The sequence below is a fragment of the Rattus norvegicus genome, chromosome X, assembly GCF_036323735.1.
Source record: "Rattus norvegicus strain BN/NHsdMcwi chromosome X, GRCr8, whole genome shotgun sequence".
In the NCBI taxonomy this organism is placed as follows: Eukaryota; Metazoa; Chordata; class Mammalia; order Rodentia; family Muridae; genus Rattus; species Rattus norvegicus.
In genome coordinates this window covers 62,988,830-63,010,418 of record NC_086039.1, presented here as the reverse complement: position 1 = coordinate 63,010,418, position 21,589 = coordinate 62,988,830, and the positions used below count along the sequence as shown (strand labels likewise).

Sequence of the window (21,589 nt, the reverse complement as noted above, 5' to 3'; positions counted from 1 at the left end):
GGTGAGAATTAGGAAGAAGGGTTTAAATATGTGAAAAAGGCTGTTTACTATATGCCTATTCAGAATTGTCAATGAAAACTCACTTCCTGAATATTAGAGCAGTATTCTACTATAAAAATATAATCCAAATGACAAATGCAAGCCAAAAGATGCAATTTTACATGCCCCATTTTTAAAAGCACAAAAGGTGAAATTTTTTTTATTTAATTCAATATAACCAAAGGACAATTTCAATATGTAATCAATCTCAAAATCATTTAAATTTGAGGATATAGTTCACTACTGGAGCACCTAGCTAGCATCCATAAGGTCCTGGGTTTAATCTTTAGTTCCAAAATAAATCTGAGATAATTGCCATTCTTCTTGTTGCCTTTTAAAAAGGATTCATTTATTTTATGTATATGGGTATTTTGCCTGCGTGCACTTATATGTGCACCACATGCATGTCTGGTACCACAAATCCCTTGGCACTGGCATTAGAGTCAGTTGTGAGCTGCCATGTGGATGCTGGAAACTGAACCCAGATCCTCTAGAAGAGCACTCATTCCTCTTCACCACTGAGCCAGTTCTCCAGCCCCCTTTCTGTTGTCTTACTCTTTGAACACTGGAGCTCAAGTTACAGTTACACACTAATTTAGATGGTGCTAGAAACTGAATACAGCATATGCTAAGCTTATACTCTACTATTCAGCTACAGACTGAAATCTCAGGTTGAATTTTTTATTAAGAAGGAATCTCAACTTTAACACTTCATAGTTTTAACTCCAAAAATAAACTGAAGGAAGTATTCTTTTTTTTTTCTTTGGTTTTTCAAGATAGGGTTCCTCTGTGTGTACCACTGGCTATTCTGGACCTGGTTATTCAGGCCTCTGTAGAGCAGGCTGGCTTCCAACTCAAAGATCCTCCTGCCTCTGCTTCCCAAATGTTGGGACTAAAGGTGTGTGCCACCACTGCCTGCTATTATTTTACTTTTTTTTAAGGGAGAGAAATTTTATTACTATAAAAGGAACTTAACATAAAATAAATTAAATAATTTTTTTGATTTTAGTCACAGAAATGAGCTGCTTGGTGTTACAATACAAAAAGAGTGGTGATTGGCAATTTCTAAGCCTGATTTGAGCAACTAAGTGGTTTTCCAAGTTTTTAATCTGATATTACAATGTTTTCCTGTAATTGTTCCTGAAAAACCATGATGTTAAAATGTAGATGTATTGGGTTGGGGATTTAGCTCAGTGGTAGAGCGCTTGCCTAGCAATCGCAAGGCCCTGGGTTCGGTCCCCAGCTCCGAAAAAAAAAAAAGAGAAAAAAAATGTAGATGTATTAATAGGAAACAAGGGGTATAAAGAAACTAAGTAAACAACAACACAAGGAAAGAATCAAATATATCTAGAATACATCCAGCATGTGAAACACTGAGACAATGAATGAATGAGTAGTCTGGTCTTTCTCAAAAAAAAAAAAAAAAAAAAAAGGTGGGGCTGCTGTGGATTAAGACAGCTTAAATAAACAAGATGGCCAAAAGCAATGCATAAATACTGGGTTTTGGAGGCCAACTCCAAAAACCTGAATATGCATTAGCAATTTGATGATGGGCCTTACTGTTATTGCCCCTACGGTAAAAATAGGATTGTATTTAAATAAGAAAAGTCCTTAATCATAGGAGAAACACAGTAAGTATTTAAGAGTGAGATATTTGTGTTTACAACTTATTTTCAAAAGCTAGAAAAATATGGCAAATGTAACAGTAACGGTTTTTTTAATCTAGGCAACAGCTATACACTATACAGGTATTCATTACACTATTCATTCAACTTTTAATGTTTGAACATCCTTACAACAAACAAGAAAAAGGAGAAACAATTCAAAATTAAAACAAAGACAAGCAAATGTACTGTGCAAACCTTGATTAAATTTTAGTTCATGAAAAGCAACTAAAAAAGATACCTTTGAAATGACAGAAAATGGCCTAGATGTACATGCTATTAAAGAAATATTGTTCTTCCTCTTGGGTATGACAATACTATTGTGGTTATGTAGGACGATATCCTTAATCTTGGGGAATGAGAGCTGAAGCTTTTAGGGATGATAGTCACAATGACTACAACATTCTTTGAACCAGTTCTGGGAGGAAGAAAGGACACATAATAAAGACCATACAATCTCTACCTATCTAGCAAACATGTTAACAACTATTAACTCACATGGTATGTTTGTTTTGGAATGATAGTTCTATTCTTTCAGCTTTTCTGTATGCTTACCTAACTCTGGAAGAGAAAGTTGAAAACATGTAAGAGCTAAACTAAGAGAGTATTACTATCCCCTGCTGGATGTGGCATGTACATGTAACCTCTACACTTAATAAGACTGAGGCTGGAAGACGCACTCAGCATGAGGCCAGACTGGGCTCTACAACATGATTAAGCCCAGCCTGGGATAGAGTAAAAGCCTTATTTGAAGAAAAGAAAATGGTCTTGTTTGAGACTTGCAATGTTTTGAATACAAGAAAAATATATGGATACTATTTTTTAAAACTTGAAATAGAAGATATATGATGTCTAAAATCTTACACAGTCTCTCTATAAAGCCTTAGCTACAGTTTCAGGAATTTGCTGTGTAGATCAGGCTGGCCTCTGCCTAAGTGCAGGGAACAAAGGCATATACCATTTTATCTAAATTATTTGCCAACCAAATTCTCTATAACAGTTTACTTTCTAAAGTTATATTTCTAGAGATAAGGCCTCTGATCTACATAACTGAAGTGCATCTCAACATTTAAAAAGCTACAAATTGGTTTGTTAAACTTAAATCTCACAAACTATCATTAAGGCAAGGTTACTCAAGTAGAAGTGAAATATTTTGATTACAAAAACTGAAAATTTGCTTTCTCCTCCAGCCGAGCAAAATGCCCAAAGAAGGCCAAGGGAAAGAAGGCACCCCACCCCCACCTCCCATGCCGTCATCAAGAAATAGGTTAAAAAGGTGGTCAGTCCTTTGTTTGAGAAAAGGCCTAAGAACTTTGGCATTGGGCAGGACATCCAGCCCAAAAGAGATCTCACACGCTTCGTCAAATGGCCCCGCTACATCAGGCTGCAGCGGCAAAGAGCCATCCTCTATAAGCGGCTCAAAGTACCTCCTGCCATCAACCAGTTCACCCAGGCTCTGGACAGACAAACAGCAACTCAGCTGCTTAAGCTTGCCCACAAGTACAGGCCAGAGACAAAGCAAGAGAAGAAGCAAAGGCTGCTGGCCCGAGCTGAGAAGAAAGCTGCTGACAAAGGGGTCATCCCAGCTAAGAGACCACCTGTCCTCCGAGCAGGGGTCAATACAGTCACCACCTTGGTGGAGAACAAGAAGGCTCAGCTGGTGGTGATTGGCCATGATGTAGACCCCACTGAGCTGGTGGTTTTCCTGCCTGCCCTTTGTCGAAAGATGGGGGTGCCCTACTGCATCATCAAGGGAAAGGCCAGGTTGGGGGACCTGGTCCACAGGAAGACGTGCGCCACTGTTGCCTTCACACAGGTGAACTAGGAAGTCAAGGTGCTCTGGCTAAGCTGGTGGAAGCTATTAGGACCAATTATAATGACAGATGTGACGAGATCTGCCGCCACTGGGGAGGCAACGTCCTGGGTCCTAAGTCTGTGGCTCGCATTGCCAAGCTGGAAAAGGCAAAGGCTAAAGAACTCGCCACTAAACTGGGTTAGATGTACACTAAGTTTTCTGTGCATAAATATAATTATAAAATTATTTTCAAAAAAAAATAAAAATTTTTCTCCTCAATGGTGTCTTAAGTTTTCTAAAAAAGTAGTCCAGAAGGAAGCCTTAATTACATTTTTATGATAAAGCCAAATGCCTAGCCAATGGTAATAACCACTGTTATGTTGTAGGTGCAAAAGGAAATCAGTGAGTTCAACTGTTAAGCAACTACCCAATAGCATTTTAGCCACTGTTAACAACTGCCTGTCTTGAACACTGATAACTGAAATGTAGACTAGCCTAGCAGTTCTGCATTTACAAATTAATTGCTATCAATTAACCATTATACTGTCCCACAAGAGAAGAAATTTTATTTTCAATTTCACAAATCTTTCTACTTCTATCTAGACTGAAACTGGGGGACAATGTGCCCTGTTTTAGTGGTGAGAAAGCATCTAGATTTAATGTATAAAGACAAACATGAATCCCCAGGGAAAGAGCAATAACAACAATAGTAAAGGTAGAAAAAATCAAAACCTCAACAGCAAATGGTTTACACAGTTGATGTGGGATGGCTCTTACTGAACAAAAGCAAGTAAAAGTTTAGTTTCAATTATTTGTCATATTAATAAATTGTGAGAATAAAGATAAAATTCCATTAAATTGAGTTTTCTATTAAAGATGATAATGAGATTTCATAGCAGTTCAGAAGAAAAAAAAAACATGTCAGGCTGCTGAATGTTAGTTAAAGGCACAAATTTGTTTATTTTTAAAATGGCATAATCAAACTGTTTTTTCCATAAGATCCGGTAACTAAAGCTGAGTGCTTTAGCATGAAGGGTATCTGTCAACCAAGTTTTGTGTGCTTTCTAGAAAGAAGGAAAGATGCAAGAAGTAAACAGAGTCCCAGAGGTAACCATGTGATTAGAAACCAATTAAGTTAAGCAATTACTGAAGCTGCTCTCTCTCCTTTGGGCAAGAATAGATCACAAGTAAGACTCTGATATAAAAATGAAGGTGCTTTTATGCAAAAAAAGGCCAAGGCTGTTTTAAAGAAAGTATTTTAAAAAGAAATGTATATGATAGAATGTACACAGAAATGCTTTATGAATGTACATAAACAATTTATGGTCTACTAGTTTAGAAATGCCAAAATGTTTTTAGACATATAACTTGTTTTCATGATTAACCTTATTATTCACAGTAAAATGGGGAACAGATATAGGCAAGAGTATATAGAAGACTATCACTCTGTGGCCTACTGTTTATCAAGAGCTATTTATTTTATGTGCCCGTACTGCATTTTAAGTAAGAAAATGCATTTAATGTATATGTACCATGCAAAACTATAAAAATCTTCAATGCTAATTCTAGCATGGATCATTTAAATTAACTTTTAAAAATAATCTAGCCCACTTGACATTAAGAAAAGCTAAAGTAAATTTGTAATATTTGTATCACATTATAATCTAACCTTAAACGTACTTGTAAAGTTGAACTATTCTACTACCTACCTGGTTTATCCTTTACCCACAAAATGGATTTTTAAAATTCCTAAATGCATAAGATATAACAAAATAATCATCTTATATATAAAATATTCTTATAAGCTACTCCTTTTTTGACTCCTGACCAACTCTGGGAATCTTATCTATAAAGACATCTGCTTTAATTAAATTGAGGAGTCCTGTCTACTGCTTTCAAATGCACCAACCTTCTCAAAAACGCTGGATGGAGTCATCAGACAAAACCTGATGTTCTGAATGATGGTATCTGTGTGTCTCCACCGTCGTCTATCATGTCGCAGCCAAGACTGCACAGCCTCGTACAGCTCTATTTCTGGAAACCTGCTCAGATGATCATTATCCAAATAAGACATGAGCTTCTCAAAGCTCAGATAAGACAGGAAGTCAGGCCTGGACATGAGTGGCACGAAGTTGTCTAGCAGAAAGGCATCCAGCTTCTCCCTGACTCCCTCGATGTTAACACCAAAATCATCTAACAGTCTCATAATTTCCGCACAATTTTCTAAGCAGATTTTGGCTAAGAGAAAAGAGCAGCAGAATTTCACCACTTCTATAAGCTGAACATACATTGCTGCCTGAAGGATTTCATGAACAGTATTCATACTTAGTTCTATAGTTCCATAATACATAAACTGAAGAACGTGGCTGAAACCAGTAGCTGTTAGACCCTTCAAATGAATTTTGTCCTGATCTCGTTCCCTCATATCTGCTGTGAACATAATTCTGAAGTAATCACTCTGGGTGGCCAGGAGGGCTTTATGGGCCTGGAACTGATGGTCTTCAATAACCAGAGTGACATCAAGAAGCAATCCCTCCTCATACAGTGCTCTGAACCCAGCAGAGACACTGGTGTCATGGATGGAGGAACAGAATCCTTCCACGTCCCCTGCCATGAATCACCTGAAAAAGAGTAATTAAAAAACAGTATTAATCATGACCATATATAGGGAAGGTATTATTAATAGTTATAACCGTTTTATAATATATTAGATCTACTAGCAAAGTCCTAAGTATATAAATGTTTAAAGAGAAGATAAGACAACCTTCCATGAAAGTTTCCAAGCTAATGTTTTGGCTTCCTACCTGGGAAAGAGACTCTACTAAAGACAGATCTATTAAAAAATAGTGATAACCTGTAAACTTATAAACAATATCTACTTATCTGAATTTATACAATTCATCAAATACTTTCATGTTTCAAAATTAGGAATACAAAAGATTTCATAAGCAAACACTTAAAGAAAAGCCAACAAATAGGGGGAAAAAAACCAAAAATCTCAAAAATGCCTAGAAATTGCATCCCAAAGAAAATAATTGGATAAACATGCCAAGTTATACAGATAAACTTCTTCCTAGCACTATGTATAGTAAACCATTATAAAGTATCTGACACAGCAGCATGCATCTGCACTTCCAGCTATAGGAGAAACCGAAAGAGAAAAAAAAAAAATCACTTGAATCCAGAGTTCCAGGCTAGCCTATGAATGATGAAGGAGGGAGAAAAGAAGAAGGGAAATGGTTGGAGGAATAGAAGGAAGGTGATAAACAAAGCTTGCTGAGAATTCAAAGTCAGCCCTAGTTACAGAGCAAGTTCCAGAAAAGTTCCTGAACTACATAGACAAACATTCCTTATCTACAAAAAAAAAAAAAATAGCCAAAAGTTTAACACTTATGGGGCATGTGGAACATACCTATAAAATAATCCAAGCACTCAAGAAGCTAAGGCAGGAGGACTGCAATAAGTTCCACGCAAGCCAGGGCTACATAACAAGACACTCTAAAACAAAAAGGTTTGACACAGATTATAAATAAATGGTACAGCCTAATGGTAGATTAGTAATAACAGGTAAGACTGGTGATAGCAATCTGCCTAGTCTAACAAAGGATGTTTATTAGATGTTACCACAATATGCTGAGTATACCTTCAAAAATCAAATACATATGTATTTGTTCAGATGAGAAAAAGTCTGGAAGAAGATACCAAAATGATAAACCTAGGTAATGAGTTGTAAGAACACTTCTTTTATACTTACCTGATTAATCTCATTTTTAAAAAACAGATGAATACTTTTTTTATATTTACAGTATGTCATTTTAAAAGAAAGTTTAAAAATGTCTACATAGTTAAGAAATGAAACTAAAACAGTACAAATAAAAGTAGATCCAGGAGGCTGGGCATGAAGGCAATCTTTAAATCCAACACTAAGTAAGGTACAAGCAAGTGTATTTCTCTGAGTTCAAGGCCTTATCTACATAGCAAGTTTCAGGCTAGCTAGGGACATAGCTCAGAAGTAGAGTGTGTATTTAGTATGCAGCCCTGCCTGGGTTCAATTGTGAGCATCACAAAAATATAAATAAGAAAAATAAATTAGGTCGAAATAAGGCAAAACTAAACTTAGTCTAATCTATTTATGAATTGAAGCAATTTTCTTTTTCCCCCTAACACCCATCTCAGGCCATCTTCTATCTTGTTCTTTCTTTGCATGCTCACATAGTTCCTAGCTTCCTCTCTAATGATCTCTCCATTCCAGGATGCCCTCAAAATTCCTTCCAACATGTCCTGTGAAACCTTGCTTCATTATATACAAATTTCATTACACGTATATGTTGGTCCAAAGTTCCTTCTCCATCCCCATTTAAATTGAACATTTTTTCTCAAATTCCCACTTTACAGACATCCTGCTTCTATTCTTACCTTCATTATTCTAAGAAAAATACTCTTTCAAGGCATACAGATACTTCTAATCCTTTCCTTAACTTTTGACCACCCTTTTCCTAAAAAAATCTTGGGCCTTTAGTAAGATAAAAATCCATCTTCTATTCGCTCGTTACACATTTCTTGATCATTGGCTCTCCCATCTAACTGGCACCTAGCTGAGTTATATGCACCTATTCAGCATTCACAAAAGACAACCCCACACACACTGAATCACAGCCCCCAGTATCTCTCAACTCCTGTAAACTATCCTTATTCCACTGCAAACCTTTAGACTGCCTTCATCCAGAATTAGTCTACATCTGAAATTCAAACTATCAACTTCATAATAAACACTGCTCCTTTATTTAAAAAAAATTAATTTATTATATGTTAAGTACACTGTCACTGTCTTCAGACACACCAGAAGAGGGCATCAGATCTCATTACAGATGGTTGTGAGCCACCATGTGGTTGATGGGAATTGAACTCAGGACCTCTGGAAGAACAGGCAGTGCTCTTAACCTCTGAGCCATCTCTCCAGCCCAACATTGTTCCTTTTAAAGAAAGAAACTCACCATATAGTGCAAGCTGGTCAGATTCATAGGCCTCCTGTCTCCCAAGCGCTAGGATCATAAGCCTCTACCACCACAGCTAGTGATCATCTTTCTCTTTCTTCACCTGCCTTATCATATCTTAATTTTCTCACCTTTTTACATCTTAAACTTTCCCATATCAGATCAACAACTCCTGCCAGAGTCTCCATTTTCCTTGCCTCTTTGCCTTTGTCCTACATACCTTCTAACTAAACAAAAACCATGCTGATCATGCTTGATCTGTCCTCAGTGTCTATGAACAGTTTTTACTTTGAACAACTCTAAGGCCATTCCCTACTGGTAAGTACTGATGCACAATCAAAAAGATGTTACCAAACTAAGCTTAAGTGATATGGATAAATCTCTGAAACATTATAGCCATTGAAGGAGAGGTGGTTTTCAGACAGGGTTTCAGAGTCTCACTCTGCTATAGCCCAGGCCTTGAACTCACAGCATCTTCCTGTTTCAGACCCCCAAACCCTAGAAATACAGAAGTACACCATGTGCCCCACAATACAGCCACTTTGAAAACAGTTTTCGAATTGTATGTTTGAGCCCTTTGCTGAAAGGCTACCTACAGATCATGCCAGGCTAGAAGAACACAATCAAAAGATGTAGAAGTTAACATCTGTGACTCTGAAACCCTGACAAGTGACAATGCTGGGACCTAATCTCAATTCCTTTTTGCTCTGGTTGGATGTGTGGATCAAAGGCCTTTCCAAATAAGCCACTGGCAACACATCTGACTCCTGTCACCTACTCTATCTCCTCCTTCTAGAGGCAACACCTGCCAATCTCACTATTCTATTACCATAACTTCACTGTTATTTACTGAAGGAAAAGCACCTGTGTGCCAGGTACTACATTACATATGGACATATGTGCCAGTCAGGAATCTTCTCTGTACAATAGATGTGGTCAAGGAGGAAAAGGCAGCATTCAAGACACTAAGGCACCACTCCTCCACTCTCATGAGGAGGTGATCATAGATTTCCTACTGTTTCAATGTTATCTATGACACTATCTTTTAACTTCTTGACTTTTTAACCTATTTAATCAGTGTTGAATCTCTTAACCCATCTTTAAGGCCCACCGATTCTACCACATTAAATGTTCACTAATCAAAGATAGCACATTTATATACACTAAATGAAATTAAGATAGAAATATTTATTTAGTATACCATTAATTTAAAGTTATACAATTTTAACCAGGTTATTGTTTGGGGGTATGGGCTTACTATACAGCCCTGGATGGCCTGGAACTCACTATGTAAATCAGGCTGGTCTTGAATTTTGATTTACCTGCATCTGCCTCCTGGCTGAACATGGCTACACAGTAAGACCTTGTACAAAAAATAAAAATTAAAAAAGGCAAAAATAATCTTTAAAAATATTTTTAAATCTTGTTTTTGAGACAGGGTCTCTATTTAGCCCCAGCTGTTCTGGAACTTGCTTTGTAGAACAGGCTAGCCCTCAGACTCAGAGATCTACCTGCCTCTGCCTTCCAAGTGCTGGAATTAAAGGTTTGCGAAACCACTAAAAAAAGTGTTTTTTAATATGAAATTTTGAGAAACATAGGACAGAGAGCTATTTTTAGGGGGGCTGTTCTAGATGACATAAATCATATTTATCAGAATTATTTTAACTCACAAAGTATATACCTAAGTCCTATTATTCAGGAGGCTGAGGCAAAAAGATTGAGTTTGAGGCCAGCCTGGTTATATAGAGGATTAAAAGCCAATCTAGGCTACATACTACTCATCAATTGTTTTCTTGTCTCAATTTTTTGTTTGTTTTCGTTTTTTAAGACAGGGTTTCTCTGTTCAACAGCCCTGGCTGTCCTGGAACTCTCTTTGTAGAACAGGTTAGCCTCAAACTCACAGAAATCTGCCTGTCTCTGTCTCCCAAGTACTAGGATTAAAAGGATTGAACCACAATGCTGAGCTTGTCTAAAACATTTTTTTAAAGTAAAGTTAATTAGCTCAGAAGTTTCTAAGTGATATAAGGCATATGTACAAAAATAAAATACTAGGAACAAAGTGACCTCAAACAGCATGGTATCTAGATAGTCAAACATTCTGATTAGTATAAGGCTACAATAATCCTAATTACCAATTTTCAAAATAATTATCAAGTAAAACATCATAACAAATTAAACTGGATAAAAATTTTGGTATTACTTACTCAGGGTGGTGGTTACCAATTAATCACAGATAATCCAGACATACCAGGCATATTCAACGATAATTTAACAACAATGATAATTTAACAACATTACCATTCATATACTATGAATAGAGTATTCCTATTTTGTTAATCTGTTATTTTGACATTGCCTAAATTATTTATATATATATACACATATATATACATACACACACACACACACACACACACACACACACACACACATATTACTTCATATCATAGAGATCTTCTCTAAGGTCAGGAGCTTAGTAGAGTGCTTGCCTACCATGCACAAAGCCCTGAAATCAATCTTCAACATTGTAAGAAAAGTGATTCAATAATTACTTCTACCTAGAAATGTTTCAAACAGCTATGTTCATGAACATTTATGAAAAAATGTATCTAAATGAAAATTTTTTTACATTTATTTGTTCTGTGTGTATAAATGTTTTGCCTGCATATATGTATGTGAACCACATGTATGCCTGGTTCAAAAGATGGCTTTCGATAGGTGAACTGGAGTTACAGATGCTTGTGAGCCAGCATGTGGGTTCTATGACCCAAACTCACTTTCTATAAGAGCAACAAGTGCTCTTAACCACTGAGCCACCTCTCCAGCCCCTAAATGACAACATTTAAAAGGAGATAAATGACCTGCAATACAACTGAACATGTGCAAGTCTCCAGGTTCAATTCCTATCCTGGTTCAATCCCTATGCATCAAAAATAAAAGAGATATTATACTTCTTTGGGGGAGGTATTTGTTAGGGATACAGGCACTCAAGGCCTGCCTCAGCTTATGATCCTCTTGCAGGATATATCAAAAAGTGAACCAATCTCAAGTCTGGTGGGTCATTCCTATAATCACAGCTACTTGGAAAGTTGAGGCAGGAGGATTTCTACAAGTTGCAAACCATCCTGGCCTACGGAGTGAGATTTTTGTCTCAAAAAAAGTGATCAAAATACCTAATTATGGCAAAAATATCATATGGCGATCAAGCAATGATAAACTTCCTGTTTAAAAAAATCCAAAGACATTAGCGCACCTGTCTTGAATACTGGGTGCCATCCTCTGTCTGCCCAGCCTGCCTAGAATTCCTAGCAGGTAAGCTCCTCTTTGGGTCTAGCCCTAATCACATATGGTCAGATCTACCTGGGAAATATTAATCAAGATGAATACCATTTTGTCAACAAATCTAGAAAGGCAGGAGAGAGGAGAAAGGGAAGAGATGTATACTGACTATCTATTACTAGAACTAAACATTTCAAAGAGCAGCTATAGGCATCCACTTGTGGCCTAATTATCACACAAATGCAGTCAACTGAGAAAGAATACAAAGTGCTTCTTAACACCTTCATATTTCCAGTCCCCAGATCCAGATCTGAAAGAAATCTTTATATTGTTAGAATAGTCTCCCTTGTTATTACCTGAGCTGACTTCTACTTATAGCGAAGGGTCCTAAATAACAGTCCTGGAACAGAAATATCTGTTAGTTACTTAAGATTTCTTAGCCTTCTGTCTGGGGGGAGGGATTAGATACAAGCTGAATTTTTGAGGCAGAATATTCTCATTTGATTTTCTGATTTTTCTATGATTGTACAGATAGGCAATGTTCTTATATACATATTAAAACTAAAGTTGGGTAGTTGTTCCTCACACCTTTAATACCAGCATTTAGTGGGCAGAGGCAGGTAATCTCTAAATTCAATGACGATCTGTTCTACAGAGCTAGCTCCTAGACAGCCAGGGCTGCCCAGAGAAACCCAATCTCAAAAAACTAAACAAACAAGCAAGCAAACAAACAAAGTGTAGATACTTTAAAGTTCCACCAAGATACATAATCTAAATACAAGATCTACATCAACTTCAAAGTAATTTGCGATAGCTAGGTTATATGCAGCAATTTCTTTTCCATTCAATGCCCTTAACAGTAAGATTAACAGCTTTAGACCAGGATCAGTAACTTACACTTGTATGGATGCAGAAATGTATGCAATACTCCATGATGAACTGTTAACACCATGCAGGCTCTCAATGAAAGCATGAGTCAAAGTTTGGATCTAGACCCCAGAGATCAAATTGTAATTCTACCTCTACTAGCTCTGTGACCTTAAGGCAAGCTATTTAGCTTCTCTGTGGCCTAATGTCTTCATCTGTAAAATGAGGGTACTAATAGTAATAGAATCTACATTACTGTACACTCTGACAATTAAATGACTTAATGTATATACAGCACTTAGCATGATACTTGGCTCTGAAGTACACTATTAGTATTTAATTCTTTCTCTTGGTGCCACTCAAGCCCAATAGTAAACTTGACACTTTTACTTAGAAGTTGAATAATAAGTCAAATTCTGCTAACCTGATAGAAACATTAGCAACAACACTTAGCAACAATCACAGTCCACCTCAGAGCACAGACCAACTGTAACTTACTTGATAGATAAAGATGCTAAAGTTTATACATGAACAGACATTATTCAAGATTACACATCTAGTTAAAAGTTAAAAAGAGAGGGTACATACCTTAATAATAGAAGGGAAGAGGGGCATAAAAAGGAATTTTTAAGGGGGCTGGAGCGATGGCTCAGCCATTAAGAACATTGACTGTTCTTCTAAAGGTTCTGAGTTCAATTCCCAGCAACCACATGGTGGCTCACAACTATCTATAATGGGATCCAATGCCCTCTTCTGGGGTGTCTGAAGACAGTGACAGTGTATTCATATACATTAAATAAATAATAAATAATTTTAAAAAGATGAGATTGTGATCTTGTAAAATAAAGAATTTAAAAGAATCTAAAAACACTTTTACTTGTTTCTCTCATAGAAAAAAAACTCTATGGCTAACAAAATTTTAAAAATGAATTATGTAAAAAATGAATTATGTATCTGACATATTCTACTAAACAGCATAGGTTTATAATATCAACATTTAGGCATCAAAGAACCAACTTACAAATGAACACGTGAAACAAAACCAACTTGTTCACAATCCATACCCTGGACACTACAAAGGAAAAAAAAAGACTTAGAATGGCAAGGTTTAAACTCAAACAGAGAAAAAAACTATAATACAAAAACACACATTTACATAAATTAAAAAATAATTAGGAAAATCAAATTTAAGACTGTAAAAGATATAAAATCTTATATAAAACTCTCTACAGAATTATACCAATTTTAGAAAGAAAGTAGTAATTATAAAGAAGTATAACACAAAATTCAAATATTTAACTCTATGATCAATGAGGACTGGGAAAAAAATCCAATAAGGGGGGCTTTTGAGAAAATTATTACTAACATACAAAATGTTAAATGTTCAGAAATTCTTTATCCTCATTTCTCATAATGTATCTTCAGATCAGGGCAAATTATGACTTATAAACCTAATGTGCACATGTTCTGTACTTGGCCTTCAGAATTTAAAATATTTTTTTCCAAAAGAGGAATGAACCTAAATTACAACGCTAGGAAAGAAATACTGAACAGTGTGTCATGTTTTATCAACTTGGCACTGACAAAGCATGTGGGGAGAAGGGCTGGCTAGAGAGTTAGTCCACACCTCAGTGGTAAAGGGATTCAGGGCTCAATTCCCAGTACATACACATACACAAATAATACATATATATGCACACACACCCACACGAAGGAAAAGAGATCAAGGTAGGGTGGGAGAGACACTGATTCATGTTAGATCATATTATATGCTCTAGAGAGAACTAGGGTCATAGTCACCTAAAAGGACTTGTCAAGGTCAAACTTATTCTCACAATATTTAGAAAGCTTCAGGACTAACAAAAAGTAGCTATAAAGACTAGGAATATAGCTCAGAGGTAACTTTCAAACTTACCTAGCAGGCATGAGTTTCCTAAAGTTAATACACATAGCCCCTCTCAAAAAACTTATCTTTCACCTTTACTTTCTGATTTTCAGATGTTTTCACTTAACAAGTATTCAGAATGTCATATTTTTTATAATACCAAATGTTTTATAATACCAAATGTATTCAGAATGTCATATTTTTTATAATACCAAATGTTACAGAAAGATTTGTAAAACTAAGGTCAGCAAAATAGTCTATTATCAAAGATTTTTGTTTTGTGTTTTTTGAGACAGGGTCTCACTCTATAGCCCAGGCTGACTTTGAACTCAAATTCTTTTTCAATGTCCCAAGTGCTTGGATAAGTCACTACACTTAGCTTCAAGTGTTTAATTACAGTCTTGTAATGTTTTAGAAGATAGAAGGAATGTTTAATTAAAAAAACATTATTTATATAACTTTAAGAGGGCTACTTTTCGGGGTTGGGGATTTAGCTCAGTGGTAGAGCGCTTGCCTAACAAGCGCAAGGCCATGGGTTCGGTCCCCAGCTCCGAAAAAAAGAAAAGAAAAAAAAAAAAAAAGAGGGCTACTTTTCAAAAGAACTACAAGTATTTTTAAATTCCCTAGTATTGGTTTCCACATAAATCAATATAACCCACATACACCAAGGTCCTTTAGGATCCAAATAAATTCTAAGAGATATAAAAAGTATAAATGAAGGGAAGATAATTGACTACACAAAACATGCACACATGCAAATATACATGCACACACATGCAAACATACATGCACACACATGCAAACATACATGCACACACATGCATGTGTGTACATGAGAACACGAACACACACGAACACGAACACACACGAACACACACACACACACACACACACACACACACACACACACACACACAGACAGAGCCTTGGAAAACTATTACCGCTATTTATATCACTGAAATTTCTAACAGTTAAAACTCTCTAGTGACCAGTAAAGAAAGAAGTCTGGTGGGGGTAAAACTGGAAGGAAATTAAAGGCATGAAAATTAAATGCTTCCCTTCTAGTTAGAAGACTACCATTCTGATTTGAAGGCAAAATTCTAGACAACTAAATAGATCTTTCAAAATCAACTAACTTCCATGTTTGTGACATATGTAGTAATTTATTGCTTTCATATTCTCCCCAAAGCTGCGTGAAAACTCATACAAAACTGTAAGCTGTTCAGTATAAAAGCTAGACTCTCAAACACTGTTTATCCTTAATGAAAACTGTAAATGATCCCATACTGCCTTCACCATTTAATTGTTCTACCAAAAATGAATCCTATGAAGTAAATGCCATACTTGCATATTAAAATGAAAGTGTGAAACTTACTATTTAAAAATATAATTAACTTCCAAATCATAAAATCTCACATAATTTCTATAACCTATCCATTAATTTAAAATTCAACAATCTCAAAGCAGCCAACTTGTCAAAATATGTTTTGGGTTTTGTATTGTTTTGTTTTGAGTTCTAAGAAGCACTCCTTTTACCCTCAAATACGTACTACTACCCAAATCAGGAAAGAACACAGGCTGAATGTGAGAGAAAGGACTGTGGATTTGATAGTGAAACTCTTGTTATCAAAATATTTTTATAGCTCAGTACTAAACTGCAAATTATGGCTTAAACTACTAAGAAAGACCTAGTCCTCCAACCTCAAGACTGCACCTATTATCCAAATTCGTTTACTTCACAGGCATGTTTAATATTTAGCCATACTGTAATATAAGAAAACTAAGAAAAAATCCGTCTGTTTCCACGCTATTTTTCATCTTTAATACTCCTTTACTACAAGAAGTAGCCCAAGAGTGATGTCATGGAAAACAGCTTCCCTGGCCTTTAGAGATTGCATCCAGTGAGAATTCTAGGAACAGTCTCACTTGGGAAATAAAATCCCAAATCTAAGCTGCATTTTAACATGAAATCACAAATCATGTACTGTTAGCATTTTCATTCTCCCCCAAGAATTATATAACTAACATGAATCTTTCGGAAGGTCCTGCTGTTATGATACAGAATTCCGGCAAGTCCACAATGCAGTATTAACTAAATTCAAAGATATTATCAAGGACAAACGAGACTTTTTCTATCTGTTCTTATTTATTTCAATAATGCAGCTAGATTTTTCCCTCGGTGCTTGCAGACAGAGCCCAGGGCTTCACACATGTGATGCAAGTGCTCTATCAATGAAATATACCCCAGCCCAATGAGCTTTAAGGATTCCACATTAAAGAGAGAACACTAAGCTTAGTGGGTAAAGGTGGTTGCAACCAAGTAGGATGAATCTCGTGCCATCCCTGGGACCCCCGTGGTAGTAGAGAACCTATTCCTACAAGTAGTTCTCTGACCTCCACACTCATGTTATGTGACCTGTACACATGTATGCAAACACAATAGACAGACAGATAACTGTAATTTTTTAAAGGATCCTACAGCCAATGAGATGGCTCAGTGAGTAAAGGACCCTGTTGCCAAGCCTGGTGATATAAGCTTGATCCTTGGTTTAATCCCAGTACTTGAGGAGAAGAGGCAAGCAGATCAGGCAAGTATAGGGCTAGCCTGGTCTACAAAGTTCCACGACAGCCAGAGCTATGTAGAAACCTCATCTCAAAAAGACAAAGGAAATGAAAAAAACATAGGGCATCTACTTATGTTTTATTGGGGGTGGGGGGCAGCACGTTGTTTGAGACAGGATTTCACTTTGGAGCACCGGAGAGTCTTACATCAGAGAACCTGTCTTTGCTTCCCACATGTTAGAATTAAAGATCTAGGACACCTTCAGATTTAAAACATCATCTGTCCTTTAAATTTCCTTAATATTGTATTATGTCTATGGATGTTTGGCTGCATATGTCTGTGTACTAAGTGCCTACTGGCCATGAGAACCATCAGTTTTGGATCATCTGGAACTACGGGGTGGTTGTGAGCTGTCACGTGGATTCTGGGAATTGAACCCGGGAGCTCTAGAAGAGCACCCAGTGCTCTCAACTGCTGAGCCATCTCTCCATCTCCACGGTCATCTATTTTTATGCAAACAGTAATACAAGGTATACCCTAGGGCAGAAATGACATATAAAAGCCTTTCCAATGGTTCCTAAAATGGTAATGATAAGCTCCTTCAGCACACTCCCTCACTCTCTGCCTCCCTTCCCCTCCCTTTTCCTTTTGTTGCTGCTGTTCCTAGAAAACCTAGAAAACCAGTCTCACTCCATTGTTCCACTCTAGCTAGGATCACTCTGTCCAGATATCCATGACTCCCTTTAGATCACTAGAGAAGAGTCAACTCATTGAGAGCTTGTCCCAAATCCGTTTTAAAATAACAGAACCCAGTGGGCTTAGTGACACACACCTTTATTCTCAGCACTCAAGAGGTAAGAGCGGGTAGATCTCTGTGAGTTCAAGGCCAGCCTGGTCTATATAGTGAGTTCCGAGACAGCCAATGCTACCCAGAGAAACCCTGTCTCAAAAAAGCAAACAAACAAAACTTCAAATAAAAATTATAAAACCCCTCTAAACCATCAAAGAATCAACATCTCCATTATCTGCTTTATTTTTCTCTATATTTAATGTTGAAGTAATCTATTATGAGCCAGGATCTCATATTCCAGGCTGCCTCTGCTGAGAAAGATTCTAAACTGTTCCTACTGTCTCTACCTCCTAGTACTAGAACTATATAAATGGGCCACCAAACTTTTAACTGTTTGTTAAAAAAAATTGTTTTGTTCCAGGCATAGTTACATGTGCCCATAATCCCAGTACATGGGAGGCTGAGGCACAAGGATAACCCCAATTTTAAGGCAAACCTGGGTTATAGTGGGGGAGAAAAATCCAAAACAAAACAAAACCTTGTTCAAACTATTAACACTAAGTTGAATCTCTAGCACCTAGAACACTGTGTGGCACATAGTAAATGCTAAGTGAATACCTGATGTACAGACAAATTGATTTCAATTTGCCACTTTCATGTTAAAGATGAAAAATTCAAACTCTGAGGTTAAGTTACTGGCCTAAGGTTATGATATCAAACTATGGAGCTAGGGTTTTCTGAGTTCTACTCCTTCCTAATACACTACTATTTCTACAAGCCCTCACCCATGGCCAGCTTTTATTCTTCAATTTTAAAAAAGCCCAAATGAGCTATTGCTATAGCTTCTAGTTCTGAGGAAATGTCTGACAACAAATTAATCTATAGCACATCCCCCACCCAGGCCAAGAGTCATAGTCCTCATTTGACATTCAGTCCTTAAACATCTGCAACTCCAAAGCCCAAATCTGACAATGGGCCACCAACATCATAGGGGGAGGGTAAAAATCAGGGGGAAAATGTTAAAAATACTAAAATATAAAATATTTTCCTTTCTCCCATCTCTCTTGACTTGTCGTGATATGTTTTTAGTTGTTGCTGTATGTTGTCCTAGAAAAATTAAAATTTTAAATTATTAGCACAATTTACAGACATCATTAAAACAAGATAAACCCCAGCTTCTGAACACCCATGAAGTCAGTCAAGCCAGCCTTGGTTCCATGATTTCAGCCCCAAATAACCCAGAGCAAGGCAGAGAGGTCAAATTCAGAAATACCCAATGAAGTGGTGATCTGCAAAAATTATCTTCAGAACCAGGGATAAACACAAAATATAAAAGCAGCCACTTTAAAGTTGGCTGTTCCTTGGGGTTGGTGATTTAGCTCAGTGGTAGAGCACTTGCCTAGCAAGCGCAAGGCCCTGGGTTCAGTCCCCAGCTCCGAAAAAAAGAAAAGGAAAAAAAAAAAGTTGGCTGTTCCTTTTCTAACTTAATCCTGCCCGCCTTACATTATTCTGGTTTTTTTTTTAACAAAACACACAAGCATACTGTGAAAGGCCACTGGCATTGGACCAGGGAATTAAAATTTTAACATCTACTCAGAAAAAGAAAACATTTTTATGACTAAAAATAAAATACTCCAAAATGCTCCTTTCACTTTTAATTGACTATTTTAAGCCAAAACATTCTACAATTTTGAAATTCTAGAAAGTAAATTTTATTTTTGAGCCACAAATATTTACTATCTTTTTTTTGCCAATTAACAGGTAGTAATTAACATCCTTTACCACTGACAAACAGGGACTCAAAGCACCTACTAAGTGCTGTGATTAAAAATGAGAACTGAATCACACAAATATTGCATTAAGTGTTAAAAAGTTAAAATTTTCTATACATTTGTAGATCTACTGAGCATTAAAGAAACATGAATGCATGTGTAAATGCTTTAAAACCATTTTCAAATGAGTAGAAGCAGTCAGTCATCCTGTTCTGTAGATATGAAAAGCAAACACTGAAATTAAATCCTATATACTAAAAAAACCCACACTTTTAAAATGACAATAGTAAATCAGATTGACAAAGAAAGTGAACCTCTTAAAAATAAAGACTAATTAAATATAAGGTGTTAAATATTCTGAGTAAGAAAAGGGGCTGAGAGGCCTAGAAAGACTACAAGCCCTATAGTAACATTAAATTTGAATTAAAGGATACTTAAATAAGCAGTTCGAATTTTGTAGGGGGAAGGCCAACCAACACTGACTACTAAACAGCTATCTATCACTGCACTGTTCTGCTATTCCATACTTATTTACTTATAATATAGAAATTAAGAGGCAGCAACAGTTAGCCACATTAGCCACTCAAGCAAAGGTTACCTAAAGAAATGACCTTACATTTTCTACAACACTTTACAGCTATAGATTATTTTCACATATATGACCTCATATAGCCCTTACTACCTTTCTGATGTGGCTACTATTGATTACATTGCATAGATAAGAAACTGAGGCTCCATATACGAGATTTCCTCAGTACGAGATTTTCTCAGTCACCCAGTCCGGACCCAGACATTCTGATTCCACGCATTATGCCGCACATTTCGCATAGTTCTATTTCAGGAACAAACAGGAATTTTAAAGGGAAAGAACCGGTTGGGGGGAAATAATCATGGTACCTGCAGCTCTGTGCTGCAAAAAATGGCTGAATTATGCTTCTTCCTTTTTTTCTCTTCTCTTCTCTTCTCTTCTCTTCTCTTCTCTCTCTCTCTCTCTCTCTCTCTCTCTCTCTCTCTCTCTCTCTCTCTCTCTCTCCACACACACACACACACACACACACACACACACACACACACCAGAAAAAATTTACATTTCAAACAATTTAAGTAAACTCAAAGACAAATTGGCTCCCAGCATCTAGAAAATGTTGAGTGCGGCCAGTGCGGTGAGGGCCACGGAGCCCGTGCCTTCCTCGGGGCCGCAGGCAAAGCCTGGGTTCCGCAGGCCGGCGGCCAGGGGCGGCTACGCACCTCGGGGGTCCTGTCCAGCCTCTAGTGGACGGCAGTCTGCATCAGGAAGAAGCGGGCCAGTGGCCGAACGGTGGGAGGGTCGGGCGCCGGGCTGGACCACGATAGGCTCCTCAGACCTCTACAAGGGGCCGCTCCCTGGCCGGGCCGGAGCGCTCCGGCGCGGGGCGAGCGTGCAAGCCCGAGGCCCCCTTAAAAGCAGTCCTGGGAAAGAAGACAGCGATTGAGTGGAGAGTCCAAACAGTTGGGCTAGGCGTGCTGCGCGCGGCGTCGGGGCCGGGGCCCAGCCTTGCCAATACCGAGGGACGTCGCGGCACCCCACGGGGCTCGGCGGGAGAGCCGACTTAGGGCCACGAACTGGGGGACAGCTGAGGGGGTCGAGGGCAATAGAAACGCCAGCGGTAACGACATAGACGACGGAGTCTCCGGGTTTCTGCCCCAAAGCGCGCGGAGCCACGGGATCACCCACGCCGGGGGTGGAGGAAAGCGGGAAAGGGGCGGGAAAGGGGCGGGGCGTGGGGGGCCACGAGCCAGGGGCCGCTCCGGGCCTCGCGCCCCCTGCGGGCCGCGGGAGCCGCCCGGGGCCCGCCCAGGGAGGCGGGGCCCACGGCCTAGGGGCCCGGGCCAGGGTCTCTAGGACGCGGAAGCAAGCCTCTCCAAGATAGAAGGCGGGGACGGGAAGCCGTAGGTTAGAGA

General features: G+C 37.9%; 1 protein-coding gene across 17 annotated transcripts in view; it reads right to left on the bottom strand.

The window, feature by feature from the left end:
* Klhl15 (kelch-like family member 15) overlaps positions 1 to 21,589 on the bottom strand; it is a 56,219-nt gene that overhangs the window by 33,562 nt on the left and 1,068 nt on the right. Inside the window, exons 1-5 of one of the 17 annotated variants that reach the window (XM_063279998.1) lie at positions 20,897 to 21,559; positions 13,660 to 13,710; positions 12,128 to 12,171; positions 6,911 to 6,996; positions 5,408 to 6,119 (exon numbers count right to left, since the gene is read on the bottom strand). In XM_063279998.1, the coding sequence (XP_063136068.1) occupies positions 5,408 to 6,112 (705 nt within the window). In that variant the 5' untranslated portion in view covers positions 6,113 to 6,119; positions 6,911 to 6,996; positions 12,128 to 12,171; positions 13,660 to 13,710; positions 20,897 to 21,559. Of the gene's footprint in view, positions 1 to 612; positions 4,563 to 5,407; positions 12,172 to 13,659; positions 13,711 to 20,330; positions 21,579 to 21,589 lie in introns of those variants that run through there. The other 16 variants (XM_017602041.3, XM_017602042.3, XM_063279994.1 and 13 more) reach the window with 16 other exon arrangements.